The sequence below is a fragment of the Pelophylax lessonae genome (genome assembly GCF_965119305.1).
Source record: "Pelophylax lessonae genome assembly, chromosome: 8".
Lineage (NCBI taxonomy): Eukaryota > Metazoa > Chordata > Amphibia > Anura > Ranidae > Pelophylax > Pelophylax lessonae.
This window is the reverse complement of record NC_138775.1, coordinates 297,751,218-297,773,455: the sequence shown is the minus strand read 5'-3', so window position 1 is coordinate 297,773,455 and position 22,238 is coordinate 297,751,218. Positions and strand designations below refer to the sequence as shown.

General features: G+C 45.9%; 2 protein-coding genes across 2 annotated transcripts in view; both read right to left on the bottom strand.

The window, feature by feature from the left end:
* Nucleotides 1-4,549: 4,549 nt before the first annotated feature.
* The window catches only part of AKR1A1 (aldo-keto reductase family 1 member A1), a 53,786-nt gene continuing 36,097 nt past the window's right edge, over nt 4,550-22,238 (bottom strand). Inside the window, exons 8-9 of the mRNA XM_082266107.1 lie at nt 13,898-13,984; nt 4,550-4,767 (exon numbers count right to left, since the gene is read on the bottom strand). Of these exons, the coding sequence (XP_082122233.1) occupies nt 4,702-4,767; nt 13,898-13,984 (153 nt within the window). The 3' untranslated portion in view covers nt 4,550-4,701. The remainder of the gene's footprint in view (nt 4,768-13,897; nt 13,985-22,238) is intronic.
* LOC309561680 (E3 SUMO-protein ligase ZBED1-like) lies at nt 18,401-20,318 on the bottom strand (the record flags this gene model as incomplete). Its single annotated transcript, XM_082265668.1, has 2 exons — nt 18,401-19,079; nt 19,222-20,318. 2 exons carry the CDS (start codon nt 20,316-20,318, stop codon nt 18,401-18,403), a joined length of 1,776 nt encoding a protein of 591 aa, XP_082121794.1.

Sequence of the window (22,238 nt, the reverse complement as noted above, 5' to 3'; positions counted from 1 at the left end):
TGAACGTGTCTGGGTGGCCTCAATCTCAGACTTCTGGACCATCAAGACAGTGTCCACAGGACACACATGGACTTTTGACAGATCCCGTTCCCAGGGTCATTCCCACCCGCTTGCCTTATCAAGACGAGAAAAGAGATGTTTTGCTCGACTATGTAAGCACTTTGGTGGCTCAGGGCGCAATAGTTCCGGTGCCCGTGCAAGAAAGGTTTCAGGGCGTGTATTCGCCCCTCTTTCTAGTACAGAAAAAGAATGGATCATGGAGACCCGTGATAGACCTCACCTATCTCAACAAATTTATAAAGAACGAAAAGTTCAAGATGGAAACTTTATCTACCATCCAGAAAGCAGTGCTTCCAGGAGATTGGCTAGCGTCAATAGATTTCAAAAATACATATTTCCACGTGCCTGTGGCAGTGAACTTCCACAAATACCTCCGCTTCACCATAGACCATCGACACTTCCAATGCACCTGCCTCCCTTTCGGTCTGTCCACATCCCCAAGGGTGTTTTCCAAGGTCCTTCTGGCTGTGGTAGCTCTAATCAGGACAAAAGGTGTACGTCTACATCACTACCTAGATGATCTCCTCCTGTTGTCCCAAGACAAGGATCAACTTCTGTCCCACAGGGATCAGGTCACCGCGACTCTCATGGAGTTTGGCTGGTTGTGGAATCTACAAAAAAGCCATCTAGAACCTACTCAACATCTGGTCTATCTAGGGGCTCAATTCAACACCGTTCAAGGTACAATTTCTTTACCTCTAGAGAAAATTCCGGTGGTACGGGAGAGGATCCTCCCAGCCCTCTCCTCCTCCTTTCTGAGGGCATCCCAGTGTCTCAAGATCATCGGCACTATGGTCTCTACGACCGCTATGGTCAAGTGGGCGCTATGGCAGACACAGCCTTTTCAAAGAGGCTTCCTTCTTCAGTGGACTCCAGAAGAACACGAGCAGCGTATCTTTATTTCCCACAATATGAGAAACAGCCTGTTATGGTGGCTCCAACGCAAGAACCTGCTCAATTGTCATTCCTTAGTTCCTATCTCCTGGGTCATCATTACAACAGACGCCAGCAACTCTGGTTGGGGAAAGCAGAAGTGGCTCAAGGGAAGTGGCCTCCACAAACCCACTCCCTGGTCTCCAATATCCTGGAGCTCCGTGCGTTCATTCTAGCTCTTTAAGCTTTCCGCCATGTGGCGGTCTACATTCCCGGGCCACAGAATTTCCAGGCAGACTTTCTCTCCAGAGTCCAGTTGAATCACAACGAGTGGTCTCTCCACATCGACTCATTCAAATAGATTCTGTCACTAGGGGTCTCACCCATAGTAGACCTGTTTGCATCTCCCTGCAACCACAAATTGGAACGGTATTTCACACGCAGCAGGTGTCACCAATCCTGCGGAACAGATGCTCTGACCGACAGATGGGAATTCAGCAGGGCATATGCCTTTCCCCCCCGTTACCATTATTCTCAGATTTCTACAAAGACTCCAAGCAGAAGATGTGGAGATCGTCATGGTGGCCCCCACATTGGCCGAACAGGCCCTGGTTCCCACTTCTCCTGCAGCTCAGTTATCGGAGCCCGATTCCCCTTCCTCTCAGACCAGACCTCCTCTCGCAGGTAACGACATTACACCCCTGCCCTGCTCTGCTCCGGCTGACGGTCTGGTTCTTGAGAGGGAGAGGTTGGAATCCCTCAGGTGCCCTCTTAGGGCAATCCCTACCTTAATGAATTCTAGAAGACCAAGCACGAACAAAGTTTACTGCAGAGTCTGGGCTAGATTCTTAGAATTCACATATCCGGAGGGAAATTCATCCTCGGAGTTTGGAGTACAAGAAGTACTGAAGTTCCTCCAAGCAGGTCTGGATAAGTCTCTCTCAGTTGGCACTCTTAGGGTTCAAAATATCAGCCTTGTCTGTGTTTTCAGGGTTTCCCTGGGCCAAGCATGCACTTGTCCAACAATTTTTCAAAGTTGCGGTCAGACTCAGACCTCAGAGGAAACCAAGATTTCCAAAATGGGACCTTCCTCTTGTTCTCAACGTCTTCTTAAGAACTAGTCCGACAGATTCCATCTCTATCAGAGATCTTACCATTAAGACAGCCTTTTTGGTGGCAATCACTTCAGCCAAGAGGGTCTCTGAGATCAGTTCCCTTGGTCATAAAGAACCATTCCAATCCAAAAGGTGACATCGATTTTTCATGAGAACCAAGAGATTGTTCTCCCTACCTTTCGGTCCTCTGATGATACTGAACCTCATCCCTTGGATGTAGGGAAAACTCTAAGGGACTACCTTCAGACAACAGCTCCCTTCAGGCAATCAGACAACCTCTTTGTCCTCTTTTAAGGCAGGAACAGAGGAAAGCGGGCCTTGTCAAGGTCTATTGCAGCCTGGATTGTGTCTGCTGTTCAACAGACTTACAATGTAGAGGGTTTGGCTCCTCCGGAGGCAGTGACAGCTCACTCAACGAGAAGCATCTCGACGTCCTGGGGGGCTTCACATCATGTTGCTCCAGAGGTAGTCTGCAGAGCAGCTTCCTGGTCTTCTGTTAATACGTTTATGACACATTATTGTGTGGAGCCAACCTCCTTATTTTCAGTTAATTTTGGCTTGACTGTCTTGTCTGCTAATAATTTGAAGTAAAATTTTCTTTGTTTAAAACATTCCCACCCGTGTGGCTTGTGGCATAGAGACTGTCAGGAAAATGGAAAATTCCTATCAGATACTTACCGTAATTTTCCTTTCCTGATGGTCTCCATGGCAGCCGGAGTTCCCACCCTTTGGTCTTGGATTTGGCTAAGATATGGAACACTGGCTGTGCTGCACCCCCTTACTCTAGCATCCTGAGGAGGCGGTACAACTGTGCAATTCTGAAGGGGAGGGCGGAGTTAGGCTTATCAAGTGCCGCTGTGAGCAGGATGAAGGGGGAAGAGCCGATACACCTGGGCAAAACTGAACGGGAGGGCGGAGTTATGCTTAACAAGTGGCACTGTAAGCAGAATGAGGGGAGGAGCAGGTACAACTGTGCAAGACTGAAGGGGAGGGCGGAGTCAGCCTTAACAACTGGCACTGTAAGCAGAATGAGGGGAGGAGCCCGTAGAACTGTGCAATACTGAAGGGGAGGAGGGCGGAGTTAGGCTTAAAAAAGGCACTGTCAGCAGGATGAAGGGAGGAGCCTATACAGCTGTGCAAAACTAAAGGGGAGGGCTCAGTCAGGCTTAAAGCGGAGTTCCACCCAAAAGTGGAACTTCCGCTTTAGGGAGTCCTGACCCCCCGACATGCCACATTTGGCATGTCATTTTTTGGGGGGGGGAGCGGGTACCTAGTTTTGACAGGTACCCGCTCCCACTTCCGCTCGGAGCGCCGCGGCGCCCTGAGCGGAAGTTCTCCTCTCCCCCTCCCTCCCTGCAATCTTCTGGGACACGTCAGAGGTCCCAGAAGATTGCCGGCCAATCACGGCGCGCAGCGCGACTCGCGCATGCGCAGTGGGTACCCGGCTGTGAAGCCGCAAACTGTAACAGCCGGGTGCCCACAGCAGTGATGCCGGCGCCGAGGGAGAGGATCGAGGCTTCCGGCGGCCGCATCGCTGGACCGTTGGACAGGTGAGTAAATGGCTGGAACTCCGCTTTAACAGTTAGCGCTGAGCAAGACTGAAGGGGAGGCAAGGGGTCAGCAGTAAGGTGATCATGTGCTGCACCCCCTTACTCTCGCATCCTGGGAAATCCTCTGCTCACATTGCCCATCTCATCCAATTAGCTTAGCGTGGCTCCATCTCTCCGCTAGCACTGGCCACGCCCATCGCTGCTCAAACATGACAGGTGGCCATGTTACAGTTGGTGGTGATGGGGGGATGGGGGGATTGGGTGGCAGAATAGAAGAGCCTTCTGCTGACCTGATTGGGTCAAGCCTGTACACCCCTATTGGTTGCCCCTAAGCCCACTTAGGTACCTCCCCCAGCCACTCATCAGCATACAGAGTAGCCACTCCCATAATAAGTCTGATTTCAGCTTCCATCTGGCAACTCAGTATTTCAGCCACTAGTCCGGTTAAATTATCATAACACCAAAAAGCAATCCTTTTTATTCCCCTTCAATCACAAAATGTATGGTTTATAAAATGAATGAATGAATGAATGAATGAGAGGTCCATTCCATTTATAATTTAAAAAATAAAATCGCTGGACGAATGTCATTAGCATTAGTGCAAGTCAAATGAACTGTCACTGTCATTTTTGACTTTAAGGTTCGTTATCAGCCCCACCTAGTGGCCAAAATGCTTTTCTCTTTGATCCGTTTTAGAAAACGATTCCAATGGCCACTAGATGGCGCTGACGCCACAAATCTCTTACAAAGAATGGTGATGTTTTGTTCAGCTTGCACAAATGCTTCTGACGTTCGTGCAACAAATGCTTTATAAATAGACCCCTTAATTACTTATAAGGGAATACCTATAGACACCTAATGGTATTCTTTACATGTTAACCCCGGGGGGGGGGTGGTAGAAAGGGGGGGGGGGGGGGGTTTGATTTGTAAGAACAATAAAGAAACGAGTCGTACATTCTACAAGGATTCTATTTATTGCACCGTCAGGAGGACAAAAGCTTTAATAGGCACAAAGTGAAATCAAGAAACAGCAAAGGCTTCTGGGAGCGCAGAGGGAGTGTGGAAGGCACGGGTGACTCTGGTTTGCATCCACCCAGCTATGATTAGTAGGGATCGTTGAACGGGTACATGGGGTGGGAGGCATCTCTTGGAACCGACTTTCCGTCCACCTACAAAACACAGAACAAAACATTAAAAGGGACGTCTATGGCGTTCTAATATTACCACATTATGAATAGGCAACTAAGTGTTATACTGCCACCTACAGGAAAAAGGTCTATTTCCCCTGTAGGTGGCAGTATAACCCTAGGTTGCTTATTTATCATCTAGCCGTGTCCATCCATGAACTCAAAAGGATTTTCAGGTGAGAGTAAAAATGTGAATTTTCTTTATCACCTTTTAAGGGCTACAGCATGATAGAAGCAACCGAGGGTCCAAAGCATTTTATGACAAATACAAAAACCCAGATTTTCTCTATCAGCCATGGAAGGACACGGCTTATTGAGAATTAAAGCGGAGCTCCACACAAAAAAGGACTTTGCCTCCTCCCTTATTTGGCACCTTTCAGGGGGGAGGGGGGGGGGGTGAGTACCTTTTTTTGACAGGTACCCTCCCCCACTTCTGGGTGTCAAACTTCTACTCAGATCGTGGGTACTTGCGATACCCAGGTACCCGCTCCCCCAACCCCTCAAAAAGCACTGATAATTAAAGAGGGGCAGGGGAGGGGAGGATGTTGAAAAAGCATATTTAATGATTCAATATAGTTACTATGTATACATTTACAACATTTGATAGAAATTATACATCATGTGATTACTCCTAATATAACAGAGTATCTATATTATAAATTACAATATCCTTAAAAGGGACTAAAAGGGACTCTGCTCTTCAATCAAAATGAACTCTTTGTAATCCTTATGCTGCTAACTTTAGTAAATAGATAGGAAGGTAACTTATATTTACTTTAATTTTAACATTTCTTCAGTAACTTCCTGGTTTCTGGCCTAGGCCACAGCAATGTCAAATATCCCAGGAGTATTCAGGAGGGGTCTACTCAGCTAAGCGCATCCATGTGCCCTGCTGCCCGAGCTAAGGTCAGATGGATTCCAGGAAGTCAATGCTGCCTGCATGCCTAAGCTAAGGGCAGATGGACTCCATGAAGTAAATGCTACATGAATCATCTGCCCTTATTAGAAATGCTGGGGGGGGGGGAATGGAGGATAAAAGAGAGGGCGGGGAATGTCCAGCAATGAGCACACAGTGGTTGGAGTAGAAGGCGGGGAATGTCCACCAATGAGCACACAGTGGATGAAGGAGAGGGCGGGGAATGTCCACCAATGAGCACACAGTGGCTGGACGAGGAGGAGTTGGGGAATGTCCACCAATGAGCACACAGTGGTTGGAGGAGAGGGCAGGGAATGTCCACCAATGAGCACACAGTGGATGAAGGAGAAGGCAGGGAATGTCCACCAATGAGCACACAGTGGATGAAGGAGAAGGCGGGGAATGTCCACCAATGAGCACACAGTGGCTGGGGAATGTACACCAATGAGCACACAGTGGATGGAGGAGAGGGCAGGGAATGTCCACCAATGAGTACACAGTGGTTGGAGGAGAAGGCGGGAATGTCCACCAATGAGCACACAGTGGTTGGAGGAGAAGGCGGGGAATGTCCACCAATGAGCACACAGTGGTTGGAGGAGAAGGTGGGGAATGTCCACCAATGAGCACACAGTGGTTGGAGGAGAAGGCGGGGAATGTCCACCAATGAGCACACAGTGGTTGGAGGAGAAGGCGGGGAATGTCCACCAATGAGCACACAGTGGTTGGAGGAGGAGTAGGCGGGGAATGTCCACCAATGAGCACACAATGGTTGGAGCAGAAGGCGGGGAATGTCCACCAATGAGCACACAGTGGCTGGGGAATATCCACCAATGAGCACACAGTGGATGGAGGAGAAGGCAGGGAATGTCCATCAATGAGCACACAGTGGCTGGGGAATATCCACCAATGAGCAAACAGTGGATGGAGGAGAGGGCAGGGAATGTCCACCAATGAGCACACAGTGGTTGGAGGAGGAGAAGATGGGGGATGTCCACCAATGAGTACACAGTGGTTGGAGGAGGAGAAGGTGGGGAATGTCCACCAATGAGCACACAGTGGCTGGGGAATGTACACCAATGAGCACACAGTGGATGGAGGAGAGGGCAGGGAATGTCCACCAATGAGCACACAGTGGCTGGGGAATATCCACCAATGAGCACACAGTGGATGGGGAATATCCACCAATGAGCACACAGTGGATGGAGGAGAAGGCAGGGAATGTCCACCAATGAGCACACAGTGGTTGGAGGAGGAGTAGGCGGGGAATGTCCACCAATGAGCACACAGTGGTTGGAGGAGAAGGCGGGGAATGTCCACCAATGAGCACACAGTGGTTGGAGGAGGAGTAGGTGGGGAATGTCCACCAATGAACACACAATGGTTGGAGGAGAAGGCGGGGAATGTCCACCAACGAGCACACAGTGGCTGGGGAATATCCACCAATGAGCACACAGTGGATGGAGGAGAAGGCAGGGAATGTCCACCAATGAGCACACAGTGGCTGGGGAATATCCACCAATGAGCAAACAGTGGATGGAGGAGAGGGCAGGGAATGTCCACCAATGAGCACACAGTGGTTGGAGGAGGAGAAGGTGGGGAATGTCCACCAATGAGCACACAGTGGTTGGAGGAGGAGAAGGTGGGGAATGTCCACCAATGAGCACACAGTGGTTGGAGGAGAAGGCAGGGAATGTCCTTGCATGGCCAAGTCAGAGCCCAGACTTAAACCCCATTGAAAATCTGTGGAATGATTGAAGACTGCAGACCACAAACGGTCATCATCAAATATTGCAAGGTCTACATGTGCAAAATTAGTAGACAAATTCCAACAGACTAAAGGCTGGAATTAAAGCAAAAGGGGGTTCAACAAAATACCGACACAAAGGGGGGGGTCCTTTTTCCAACTTAGTAATTCTGTTTTTTCATTTTTTTTTTTTCTTTTTAATTTTATTCTGACATGTTGATGTTCGATCTTTCACTTGGATGTTATAAGTTGCACTGAGTAAATGCAGCTGGATAAAAACAAAAACTGTGTCTGTCTCCATTTCAGGTTGCAAAACAACAAACTGCAATTATTTTACCTGGGGTGATATTTTTTTTTTATCCACTTTATAAATATAATTATATTTATTTTTTATGTATTTATTACATTTTTTTTGGTATTGTCCAATCCCCCTGCAGAGAGCAGTTTAAAAGGTTAATACTTCTTATGTCCCCCAAAAGACAGGAAAGAAATAGCGATTTCCTGACAGACTCCATGGCAGCTTACGTGTGGGTTAGTCCCGCCTCCTCCTACCTCATAGGACCCTACTCCCATAAATTTTTACTCCGTGCCAGAGGCCGTGTTCCTTTTTTGTCCTCCTCCTGAAAGGATTATAGTCAAATCTTACCTCATGAAGATTCCCGATTCAGGCCTGGCGGTCTGCACGTTGGATCGAGTGGTGTCCCCTTCATGTCCAGCACGCCCTAGCTATTAGCGGGGTAGGACACGGGCGTGGAGTCAGTTGCCCGGAAGAGCTTACAAACCTGGCCAATGGCAGGCAAAGCGACATTTGGCCAATCGTCCCAGCTATTAGCGGGAGGCCCATTAATACGCCCCATCATGTGTGCAGCCGTGGTGTCCGTATGGTCCAGGGCCTGGTCGTGGAAGTGGTGATGTATCCTGCTTTACATTCTATGGCAGCAGTTTGTTTTTGTATATTCTCCTGTTGTTTGTTACTTATCTCTCCCTGGGTTCTAGTTTGGCTGTGGGATGCATGGCGTTCCATTCCACGTCCTTCCCCTCCACTCCACTGCTTCCTGGTGTCTTCCAGGCTCGATCTGAATCGAGGCTTGGTTCACACAGGTGGGGGGGCGGTGCCTTCCAGGCTCGATCTGAATCGAGGCTTGGTTTGCACAGGTGGGGGGGATGGGGGCGGTGACATCATTCCAGTAGCAAATTCAAATAGCTGTTAGTTTCAGCTATCTGTGGGTTTGTTCAGCAATGTTTCCAGCGGCTTCCCCGTGCTCTGCAGGAATCTTTAAAGGTGAGAGATGGCTGTGATTATGCTGAATAGGCTTCCTGCCTGCTTTCTGCATGTCACTCATTCATAATCTCTTGCAGTTTCCTAAAGTGATATGGATGTCTCACCGCCCCCTGGTGGACAGCCCTTACATTACAGGTAAGATTGGTTTTATTCCTCTCCCTGTAATGTTTGGGGGGGGTTTTTTCTGCTGTTCTGTTGAGTCTTTATTTTCTTTCCTAAAGCCCTTCTAGGTCTGAAAGACGTCACTCAGCCCGTGAAGATAAAGATCCTCCCAGGTCGCAAACGCGGCATTCATCATCAATCATCATCGGTCGTCCTCTAGGCGACATGGTGAAGAGTCTGGAGCTACTTCAGGACACCACCACTCTGACAAAAGATCCTGATGGAAAGTCGCTCTGTGAGCCCTGTTTTGCACATGCTGCAAACAAAAGGGAAGACAGCAACCAGCAGATGGAGTCGCTGGTCAGGCGAATAGTTATGGAGTCCTTAAAAACCTCGGATCCTGCTCGTGCTGGAACTTCCTCCCCCAGGATGGCGAGTACTCCGGCTGGTTAAAATATTCATATCCCTGAGCCTTCCCAGCACAGTCACTCCTCATCTGACTACTCTGAGGGTGAGCTTGAAGCAGACGACCCTGGTGCGGGTTTTGACTTTGCCATGGTTCCCTCCTTGGTCAAAGCTGTGAAGGAAGCCCTGAAGTGGGATGAGCCGGTAGAGTCACCCTCTAAAACAGAAGAGGTATTTTAAGCACCTCTAGAAGGAACGCCCTTTCTTTCCCCTGTTAGGGGAGGTCGGCGAAATTCTTACAGACGAATGGGGCTGCACAGAGAGAAAAAACTCTACTCTCCAAAGTGAACAAAATGTACCCGTTTAAAACGGAAGAGGTTAAACACCTGGAATCTGCACCTCTGGTGGATGCAGCACTGATGCGTCTGGTGCGTCATGTCACCCTTCCGCTTGAAGACACAGTGACCTTTAAGGATGGCCTTGAGAGACGCATTGATTCAGACCTCAAGCGCATCTATGTGTCAGCAGGAATGGCATGCAAGCCAGCATTGGCTCTCGCAACCCTGTCTAAAGCAATGGAGGTGTGGACAGACAGTGTGGACACAACACTCAGAAGCGTGTCGGAAGAAGTCGCAAGAAATTCGCCAATACATGAGCTGAGGCTGGCGGCTGTTTTTTTGGGGGAGGCCTCCCTAGACATGGTCCGCCTTGCGGCACGGGTAATGCTTTCATCGGTTACTGCAAAACGGGCTCTTTGGTTACGTCCTTGGTTGGCCGATCCTGCGTCAAAACAGGCCTGGTGCCGAATTCCATTTGAGGGGTCCTTCCTATTCAGCAAAAAGTTAGAAAGCGCCGTTTCCCATGCCACAGGTGGTAAGTCGCGGTTCCTTCCCCAGGATAGGCGCTTGCTGGACCAGAAGAGGTCTCAGCCCAGGCAAGGGGCTGATCGATCAAGGGATGCTCGCCTATATAAGCCTGGCCGTCAATTCCGAAAGAACTGGAGAAGACCGCAGCCTTCAGGACAGAAAGCACCCAGAGGAGGGTCTTCTGGTGGTCGGGAGGCCACAAAGTCTTTTTGACGTTGTGCCTGCCCAGGCGGAGCAAGTCGGGGCTCGGCTACTATGCTTCCAACACGTCTGGGCAACCTCGATAAACGACTTCTGGGTCGTCAAGACAGTATCAACAGGCCATTCCTGGAAATTCTGCAGTCCGCCCAGACTGAGGTTCATTCCAACCTCATTGCCACAGTCAGAAGAGAAAAGACAAGGCCTTCTGTCTTACGTAGATCTGTTGGTGGCTCAAGGCGCAGTGGTTCCAGTTCCAACCAACGAGAAGTTCCAGGGTCTATACTCCCCTCTCTTCTTGGTTCAGAAAAAGAGCGGTGCTTGGAGACCGGTCATAGACCTCACGCACCTGAACTCTTATCAAGAAGGAAAAATTCAAGATGGAGACGCTATTCACCATCCGTCAAGCAATAAAACCCGCAGACTGGCTTGTGTCAATCGACCTCAAGGACGCCTATTTCCATGTGCCAGTGGCAGCAGATTACCAGAAGTTCCTACGATTCGCAGTAGATCAGAATCATCTACAGTTTGTCTGTCTCCCGTTTGGGCTTACTACATCGCCGCGGGTATTCTTAAAGGTCTTACTAGCAGTGGTGGCTTTGATCAGGACCAAAGGCGTCCGTCTACACCATTATCTGGACGACCTGCTCCTGCTGTCACAAGACCGAGAACAACTTCTGGTACACAGGTCTCAGGTAATAGCCACTCTTCGCGAGTTCGGCTGGTTACTGAACATGGATAAGAGCCATCTGGAGCCTACCCAGTCGTTAATATTTCTGGGAGCTCAGTTCGACACAAGTCGAGGCACAATTTCTTTGCCCCTCGAGAAGATCCCGGTAGTCAGGGACAGGGTACGCCTAGCTATGGACGGCCACTCACCTTCGAGCATCTCAGTGTCTAAGATTGGTTGGGACCATGGTAGCCACGACTCCAATGGTGAAGTGGGCACAGTGGAATATGCGGCCTTTCCAAGTGGGGTTTCTCCATCAGCGGCGTCCAGGAGATCAAAATCACCTCATTCGCATAACATCATCAATGCGGGAGAGCCTTCCATGGTGGCTGCAGAGCAAAAATCTCCTCAATTGCCATTCCATCATGCCCATCTCTTGGATCACAGTTACCACGGATGCCAGCAACACCGGATGGGGTGCCCTCTGTCAGACAGAGATAGCCCAGGGCAGCTGGGATTTCCAAGCTCACAGGGTAGTGTCAAATACTCTAGAATTGCGAGCCGCGTTCTGCGCTCTGAAAGCATTCCGTCACCTAATAGAAGGGACTTCTGTGATCCTGAGGATGGACAATACGACCGCGGTCTCCTATGTGAAGCGACAAGGAGGTAGATCCAATTTTATATTGGGCCCAGAAACACCTGGTCAACCTCACTGCAGTGTTTCTTCCAGGGGTACAGAATGTTCAAGCGGACTTCCTCTCAAGAGTCCGCTTGGACAACAACGAATGGAGCCTTCACAACGATGTCTTCCAGTGGCTCACTTCTCTGGAATTTCACCCAGAAGTGGATCTATTTGCATCTCCATGCAATCACAAGCTTCCGAAGTATTATGTGAGGTTCAGTTGTCCCCAAGCCTTTGGGACGGATGCTCTGACAGACAGACCATTGGAGATTCCACAGGGCATATGCCTTTCCCCCAGTTCCTGTCATTCTCCGATTCCTGGCGAGACTCAGGATGGAAGATGTGGAAGTGCTAACAATAGCCCCATACTGGCCGAACAGGCCATGGTTTCCACTGCTGATGCTCCTCAGTTTTCGGGATCCAGTTCCTCTACCCATCAGGCCGGACCTTCTGTCCCAGGGAGCAACTCTGCACCCATGCGCGGCTCATCTGCACCTGAAGGCATGGTTTTTGAGAGGGAAAGGCTGGAGGCGTTAGGTTGCCCGAGTGGGGCAATTTCTACTCTAAGTGCCAGAAGAGCGGGCACTAACAAGGTCTACGGAAGGATCTGGTCCAAGTTCATGGATTTTGTTACCAAGAAAGGGGGGTCATGCAATGACCTGAATATCCAGCATATTCTTGGTTTCCTGCAGTCGGGACTGGACCTACCATTATCCGTTAGCTCACTACGTGTGCAAGTTTCTGCTATTTCGGCCTTCACAGGAACTTCTTGGGCGTCTCATCCCCTTGTTCGTCAATTCTTTCGGGGAGCTTCCAGACTCAGGCCACAGAGGAAGCCAAGGTTCCTTAAATGGGATCTTCCACTCGTCTTGAACTTCCTTTCTGACGTCATAAGAAGTCACACAGAGCAACTCTCCATTAAAGATCTGTCTCTGATATTGGCCTTCTTGGTTGCCGTCACCTCGGCTAAAAGAGTCTCCGAGATTAGTTCTCTGGGTTGCAAAGAACCATTCCTGACCTTCTTCCCAGATCGTGTGGTTCTTATCCCCATGTTGGGATCACACCCCAAGGTGGTCTCTGTTTTCCACGAGAACCAGGAGATTGTCCTTCCAACATTCAAATCGTCAGATGATCCGAATACACATCCATTAGATGTGGGTGCAATTCTGAGACTGTACCTGGATGCAACAGCTTCCTTCAGGCGTTCAGATTATCTATTTGTTCTCCTCCATGGAAAGAACAAGGGCTTGCGGGCCTCTTCAAGATCCATAGCGGCATGGATTGTTCAGACCATCCAATGGGCATATAAGGCTAAGGGCTTGGCTCCTCCAGAAGCGGTGACCGCGCATTCGACAAGAGGGGTGTCCACATCCTGGGCGGCTTCTTGTCATGTGGCCCCTGAAGTAATATGCAAGGCGGCATCATGGTCTTCCATTAACACTTTCATGACTCATTATTGTATTGAGCCAGCTTCATTGTCTTCTGTTAACTTTGGTTTGCAAGTACTGTCTGTTGATGGTGCAAATTAAATTTCTTTTGGCCAGCAGTTTCCCACCCTTGTGTGTTTGGCTAGTTATTTCCCACACGTAAGCTGCCATGGAGTCTGTCAGGAAAACTGAAAATTGTTATCAAATACTTACCGTAATTTTCCTTTCCTGATGGACTCCATGGCAGCTGGAGTCCCCTCCCATCTGCTGGAGTAGGCTATTTATGGAACACGGCCTCTGGCACGGAGTAAAAATTTATGGGAGTAGGGTCCTATGAGGTAGGAGGAGGCGGGACTAACCCACACGTAAGCTGCCATGGAGTCCATCAGGAAAGGAAAATTACGGTAAGTATTTGATAACAATTTTCCGTTTTATTGCTGGTGTGTGAGAGAACAGATAGAGGGATTTGTTTGTAGAAAGCAATCAGGAATGAAAGCAGAAAAGTCTCTGCTCTGCTATTGTAGCCCTATGTGTCCCTGCAGAAGGGGGGGGGGGGGGATTCTCCTCGCTTCCTGTGTAGTCACTGCAACAGGAAACAAGGTGAAGTCTCCCCAACAAACAGAAAAGGATTCCGGGCTTTAATCAACAAAAGAAGAAGAGAATTAGACACATCTATCGTTTCACTGGAAACCCCCATTAAAGTGCACCTGTCATGTACAAACAGGCCGGCTACTTCATGCTCAGCTTTCATTTAAATTTTATTTCTTTTGTAAAACATGTTTTAAGCTTTGCTCGGCACTCTGAGAATTTGGCAATTTACCGTTATTAATGGGATGATGTATCGCCATCCTTTGTTCAGACTTCCAATTTGCTGCATCTCCTCCTCCGTCAGACAGAAGTCAAACACCTAATAGAAAAGAAAAAGTTCCGTTAATTCAAGGTTTAGCAATCATACATGTGTTGGCGTTAGTCACTCCCAGTGAAATATAGGGGTCATTCTGAACGAACCATTATGCTGTCTGTGTCCTGAGTTTAATCAGATTGACCTCCAGGCCTGCAGAGTTCAGAGGTCAACCAGGTTGAGTCCACAAGTCTACCGCTTTGGAGTGGTCAACACCAACAGTTCATGATAGGGAAGAGGGGGGGGGCAAACTACCTCTAAAATGTTAATGACAGCTTATCAAAGTTACTGTTTTTATTTTTTTTTTATTGTATTTTCTCTTTTTTTTTTTTTAAGTTTTCAAATTTATGAACCGATTTTTTTTTTTCAAATCAATTACAAATATTTATTTAATTTCCTGTAACTTCCTGTTCCATCACCTTGGCAGGGAGTAAAGCGAAATCTCCCAAACTGGACACAAGCACTAAAAAAAAAAAAAAAAAAAGAAGAGAGAGATAGATAGATATAGATATAGATATAGATATAGATATATATATATATATATATATATATATATATATATATATACATATACACACACACATATACACACACACACATACAGTACAGACCAAAAGTTTGGACACACCTTCTCATTCAAAGAATTTTCTTTATTTTCCTGACTATGAAAATTGTAGAGTCACACTTCAAGAGGACTCACCTGAAATGGTCTTCACTTCACAGGTGTGCCCTGTCAGGTTTAATAAGTACGATTTCTTGCCTTATAATTGGGGTTGGGACCATCAGAAGTCAGGTGGATACACAGCTGATAGTCCTACTGAATAGACTGTTAGAATTTGTATTATGGCAAGAAAAAAAGCAGCTAAGTACAGGAAAACGAGTGGCCATCATTACTTTAAGAAATGAAGGTCAGTCAGTCCGAAAAATTGGGAAAACTTTGAAATTGTCCCCAAGTGCAGTCACAAAAACCATCAAGCGCTACAAAGAAACTGGCTGACATGCGGAGCGCCCCAGGAAAGGAAGACCAAGAGTCACCTCTGCTGCGGAGGAGAAGTTCATCCGAGTCACCAGCCTCAGAAATCGCTCAGATTAGAGACCAGGTCAATGGCACACGGAGTTCTAGCAGCAGACACATCTCTAGAACAACTGTTAAGAGGAGACTGTGTGAATGCGGCCTTCATGGTAGAATATCTGCTAGGAAACCACTGCTAAAGAAAGGCAACAAGCAGAAGACACTTGTTTGGGCTAAAGAACAGAAGGAATGGACATTAGACCGGTGGAAATCTGTGCTTTGGTCTGGAGAGTCCAAATTTGAGATCTTTGGTTCCAACCACCATGTCTTTGTGCGATGCAGAAAAGGTGAACGGATGGACTCTACATGCCTGGTTCCCACTGTGAAGCATGGAGGAGGAGGTGTGATGGTGTGGGGGGGCTTTGCTGGTGACACTGTGGGGGATTTATTCAAAATTGAAGGCATACTGAACCAGCATGGCTACCACAGCATCTTGCAGCGGCATGCTATTCCATCCGGTTTGCATTTAGTTGGACCATCATTTATTTTTCAACAGGACAATGACCCCAAACACCTCCAGGCTGTGTAAGGGCTATTTGACCAAGAAGTAGAGTGATGGGGGGCTGTGCCAGATGACCTCCACAGTCACCGGACCTCAACCCAATCCAGATGGTTCTGGGTGAGCTGGACCGCAGAGTGAAGGCAAAAGGGCCAACAAGTGCTGAGCATCTCTGGGAACTCCTTCAAGACTGTTGGAAAACCATTTCAGGTGACTCCTCTTGAAGTGACTCTACAATTATCATAGTCATGAAAATAAAGAAAACTCTTTGAATGAGAAGGGGTGTCCAAACTTTTGGTCTGTAGTGTATAATATATATATATATATATATATATATATATTTATTTATTTATGGATTGTCTTCATATTTGATAGTCATTTCTTTTGCATGTGTGCGCTATTCTTTTTTAATATACATGTCGCTTGGTCCATAGCTGCACCGGCTTTAGATATACATGTTCAGGGCTTGCTCCCCCAATTTTTTGCTTGTTTAATATAGAGAGAGATATAGAGATTATATCTCTATATCTAGAGATGATAGATAGATAGATAGATAGATAGATAGATAGATAGATAGATAGATAGATAGATAGATAGATAGATAGATAGATAGATAGATAGATAGATAGATAGATAGATAGATAGATAGATAGATAGATAGATAGATAGATAATCTCTCTTAACTTAACCTTCCCCCACTCTATCCCAAAAAAAGGGGGGGGGTTTAGCTGAACCCACACTTTAAGGGTTCATTTACATTAGCTTCTCTTTCTGAAGAGAAATCTACGTTCAGAAAACACTCTTCAGAGAGCATTTGATCGACTGTAAGGAGGGGTTCTATCGCCTCCTCACCACCTGTTTTAACTCCCTACATGCCGCACTACTGCGCCGCAACCACATGCATTGCGCACGACTGCAGGGTGGTTGCAGCGCAGCCCCAGGGCGGTTCCTGTGACGACCATGAAACAAAGCACCACGGCCGTGACATGTGTGCAACCGAGGCTGCTGTCTTTCCAGTTTAAGGGGGAGAAGTTGAGGGGGGTGGTAAAAATGCTGCTCAACTGTGTTTTTTTTTTTTTTTATCCACCCCCCCACTCCACTAGTGTAAAGGAGATCAAAAATATGGGGTACACAGTTAGCAAAGCATGCTTGATTTTATAATATTATTATAAAAAAAAAAAAAAAATTAATAATACATTTTAAAAATAAATCAATAATAATAATTAAAGAAAATGAATAGCTTCAGGCAATGGTTAATGCGTTCGTTTAAATTGAAGGAACCTACATCCCAAATCTTAAACAAGAAAAAAACAAGAGAACTAGGGGGCAACAAAAGGGGGGGGGATTTTCATGGTACAGTCCCCAGACAGGTAAACAAACCAAAAAACATCTGTAAAAATTTATCACAATTTTATTACACAAAATCAACATTTTACACAAAGAGAAAAACACATATAAAATTAAGAGCAATAAAACCCCTAATGAGTCCTATACAGCCCGGAGGGGAGGAAATGTTCCTCTGTGAACTCCGCCAGGTGTAGAAAGAAAATCAGCTAGAAATTCATAAGAATTCCCGACATGTTTCGTGGTGAAAAATTTAAGATTAAACCTCCTCTGAGTCATTGTGTATGTAATTGGATCCTGTACAGGGCAGGCAAATATTAAATATTCTGATGAAGTATTTAATATGTTACCTTAGTAAAAAATAATTAAAAAAAAAAAAAAAAATCTTTTTTTTTTTTTTTTTTTAAACTGAACACAAAACAAAGAAAATAGATGGGAATATGTAGATCAGATTTTCATTGTATAACGCAACTGATGAAAAGACAGCAAGCTAAAATCCATGTCCTTAGGTCTGCCGTCTTTGTCCCCCTCACTAAATCCCTAAACAAAAGAGGACCCGCCTCCCGACAGGTGTATGGGCGGGGCTAAGGCACCTTATACGCCAGGTGGAGCCGCAACAATCTTGAACCTTATAATTAGCGGGTAATGTGAGAGCAGCCGGCATTTCACTGATCCTCAGACATACAGAACTGATTTACAATATCAGCAGCACAAATGTGATATTTACGTCAGCCCCTCCCTTTTAGCACAGTTTAATTTCACGATTTGCTGCCATAACATACCATGCAGCAATGGATAATAAAAGGTAAATCTGAAATAAAAATATATATATAATAATATTTTTAAATTATATATAAAATATATCTATATACAATTTAAAACTAATATATATATTAAATAAATAAAAAAAATAATATTATATATACACACACACACATATTTATATATATATATTAGGGCTGTCAATCGATTAAAATATTTAATCGCGATTAATCGCATGATTGTCATGAGTTAACTCGCGATTAATCGCACATTTGTATCAGTTCTAAATGTACCTTAAATTAATACTTTTCAAGTTTTGAATACATTAATCAACATGGGAGTGGACAAATAGACGCTTTATGCAAATGCATGTTTATTATTAGTGAAACCATACTTAACATAGGATGAAGACTGGACATCTATCAAAGGGACCATAGTATCAAAAGTCATATGTTTATCAAAGAACTTGTTCATGTCTATTATACACATGAAAAAACAACAACATAGAAATAAACGGTTCCCATTACTTCTCTTTCTTTACTCAATTTACTTACACAAACCTTACATTTTTGCACGATAGGGCAGCTCACTTCTTGTAAACATGCTAACCTAAATGTACATTTATTATTACTGAAATCACCCTAAACAGAGCATAAAGAACATTGACATGTTTTACAAAGAACGTGTTCATGTCTATCAAACAGGTGGGAAAAAGAATATAAAAAACCCACAGGTTCCTCACAGATTATTTCTCTTTCTTTGCACTGAGCCAGTTGCTCAAACAGACGAGCCTGTTTACATTTTCAGATGACAGGGCAGCTCGCTTTTTCTGAACAACATGTCCTGAGAGTGAAAACAATCTTTCACAAGGTACAGATGTGGCAGGTGTTGATAAGTATATGCGTGCAAGGTAGGCCATCTCACTGTGTGCCCCTTCATGATTGGACCACCACTGCAGGGGACAGTCCTCTATGGCAATAGAGGGCTCTGCCTTGTAGCGCTCCACACATTTCTCAATACAGTCCTCTTCATCATCATCAGATGAAGATTCTGGCACAGACATGAGACATGTTATCTTCTTAGGTGGTTCAGTTGTCACTGTCAGTGTCACTGGTTTATCTGGCTGTGCAAGCCCCTCCCTCTTGAGCAAGGCACAGACTGAACTCCACACCTCAGCTCTGTCAGCCCTGCTCAGACATTTGAGGTCCTTAAACCTAGGGTCCAGTGCTGATGCAACCCTCAGCCATGTGGTGTTGGTTTTTTCCTTCCGTTTGTCCATGTCAGTTGTGAAAGTTTCCTTAAACTTAATCATGTAGGCTGGGTCATCTTCTGAGACCTCCATCACACGTGATAGATGACACAACGCGGGCAGCACAACTGAGCAAGAAACAAATTTCTCTCCTCCTAAAAGTTCACTCACATACCTGGAATAATAGAGAAAAGCACTTTAGTTAGACATAATGAATCTCTCACTCACTTTCAATCTCTCACTCTTAACACACGCACGCGCACACACACACACACACACACACAAATATAATAATAATAAGAGTATCAATAAATTACCTGCAGTGTTCCAGCACAGTCTCCAACCTCTTCAGTTTATCAAATTCAGCTGCAGTTGGCATGTTGATGTTGCCTGCATGTAGGCCCAGTGCATCTCTCAATGGTTCTTGATTTCTCTCAACACGCTTTATCATTTCTAGGGTGCTGTTCCACCTAGTAGACACCTCCTGTACGAGTGACTCTTTCTTTTGAAGATGTTTGACTTGCTGCTGTTCAAGCTCGGCTGCGTTAGCAGGGCTATGCTTGAAATGACCCACTAACTTCCTGCATTTTGCCAAGGCGCCATCAAACGGGCTGTTTTGGAGAGAAACTGTGATGGCTCGGTGGAGGCTGTGTGCAATGCAAGGCATATGCTCGAACGGGAGCTGCCTGGCCGCTGCAATCATGTTGCGTGCACTATCAGTGGTCACTATTTTAATTTTGAGTTCAATGTTCCACTGTCTGGCTACTTGAAGAAAGTGCTCAGCGCAAACGTCAGCATAGTGTCTATCTTCTGTCTTCATAACGGTCAAAGCGTGAGACTGAAGTTTCCAGTGCGCGTCAAAATAATGTGCTGTGACGCCTAGGTAGCTATGGTTACTGAGGGAAGTCCAATAATCTCCGGTGAGCGCAACCGTGTTTGTCTGTCTCAATGCCTCCTGAATTTTAGCTTTCTCCTCTTCATATAAGTTGTGAATCTTGGTTGTAATGGTGGCTCTTGAAGGTAGTTCGTATGTAGAATCGTTAGATGCGATGCGAATAATTTCAAGTAGACCCTCGTCCTCGACCACATTAACTGGTCTACATGCTGTAGCCACCCATTTAGCTATAGTTGAGGTGAGTCTATTAGTTGTGGACTTATCCATCGATCTCCGCTGCAAACTTTGATCCATTGTGGTCTGCCTTTGACGAGGGGGAGGGGGGCTCTCCGTGTCAGTTGTATGCTTCGCCATCAAGTGATATTTTAAACTCGACGTGCTGCGGTGATAACTTAATTCACATCGACAATAACTGCAGATAACTTTTGTCTTGTCGACAGAACCATCAGACCTCGTTTTGTATATAAATTTTCCGTTCAGAAGACCCCTTTCTTTTTCCATTTCTGTTTGCTGCTGCATCTTTATCTCTCCAACTACAGGCTAGGCCACGGGTCAATATATATGAACTTCATGAAGTGTTTCTTTCTGTATAGACCACAGAAGAAAGAGGGTCAATTTAGTCAGCAGTAATGTTTGAGGCTATTAGTGTGTAACATAGACAGTTTATTGATAAATTAAATATATTGGGGTTTAGTAACACCCGTGCAAGATAAGGTTGTTAGTGAATACAATCAGTGCATTAATAGGAAACAAGACAGACATAACATAAAGTGACAGATAACCGGCCGGCATATACTTCAAGTGATATACATATATTAATCACAACATGCTTTAATAGCCGTAAATGTTCTTGAAGGGGCTCCTTTTGGGCAATCGGTCGTCGATTTTAATTGGTGACTGTGTATGGGCAGTTGTTCTTATTGAGTTGCTCCTAAGAAATCGTTTAGGGGTGGTTTTATCTAAGTATTGAAAGCAGGGCTGTAAGAACTACCGCTCAAGATTTCCTTGGTTGGGACAGCAGAATATGGCTGTATTGCCGTTATTATATAAACGTCGGTTCAGTACCGCATATAAGTGGAAACAGTGCTCCGATGGCTAAAAGCCATTTCTTCACCCCTGTGTGGTGAATGCTTTATTATGTACCTTTCTGCCGATCTGTAGGTCAGTGCGTCTGCTTCCGCTGTCCGCTCTCGTGCTGTCATCAGTCTCCGCTCTTCCTCGTGGTTCCTGGCGTCCGATGCTTGCTTGGAGCGATGAGGGGGTGTGCCGCCAGGCTAACTTGCGTAGCTTCGTCTGGACGTCGTAGGCCACGGGTCAAACAGCAAACAGGTGATGCGCGCTGCATTAATCGCGCGTTAAAAAAATTATCGCCGTTAAAATGAATCTGAGTTAATGCGTTATTAACGCGCTAATTTTGACAGCACTAATATATATATATATATACACACACACACACACAAATTTAATAGTATCTATATATCATACACACATACTATATATATATATATATATATATATATATATATATATCATACACACATATATATATATCATATATATATATATATACATACACATATATACACACACACACACATACACACACACACACACACAATTTAATAATATATATATGTGTGTGTATATAATTATTAAATTGGGTGTATATACACATACATAAATATACATATATATACTGGGTTCAGGTCGGCCCTGTCCCCGAGAAACGACGTACCTGTACGTCGCTTCACAGGACCGCTAGCGGAAGCACGCGTGCCCATTAGCCACAGGGGGAGCCAATTCCACCCGCGATCGCTCCCCGTGGAGACAGAATGGTTGTCTGCTGTTGTAAACACGGCAGCCCGCTGTTCTGTCAGTGATGAACACAGGGATCCTCTTATTTAGGAACACAGGTCTCTGTTCATGCAGCAAGCCCATCCACCACACAGCTAGAAAGCACCCCCTAGGGACACATTTAACCCGTTGCTCACCCTTCCCTGCCAGTGTCATTAGTACAGTGACAGTGCATATTTTTAGCACCGATTACTGTAGTAATGTCACTGGTTCTGAGGAGGAGGGAGGGAGGAGGACCGATGGAGAAAAGGGGAGGGAGGAGGAGGCTTTCCTTAGGGTGACAACACTGCTCCACTATAAATTAAGTACAATGAGTGAGCATTGTCAACCTAGGACAGGAAGTGTTACTGGCAGGATCACCAGGTGAAAAAGTCTGAAAAAAGAAAACTAATGCAGCCACCACATGTAAGGAAAGTTGCAGAGCTGCCATCAGAAATGGTGGAGGCCCCATACAGCCTGCCTGAGCATAAAGTCCTGTTCTGCCCCTGCAGAATGATACAGGAGGTAGAGGCTGCAATTATAATGCAATTGGTGGGATCCGCCAAACTAAGGATTACTCCACCTTCTCCTCAGTCCCCTCCCTGC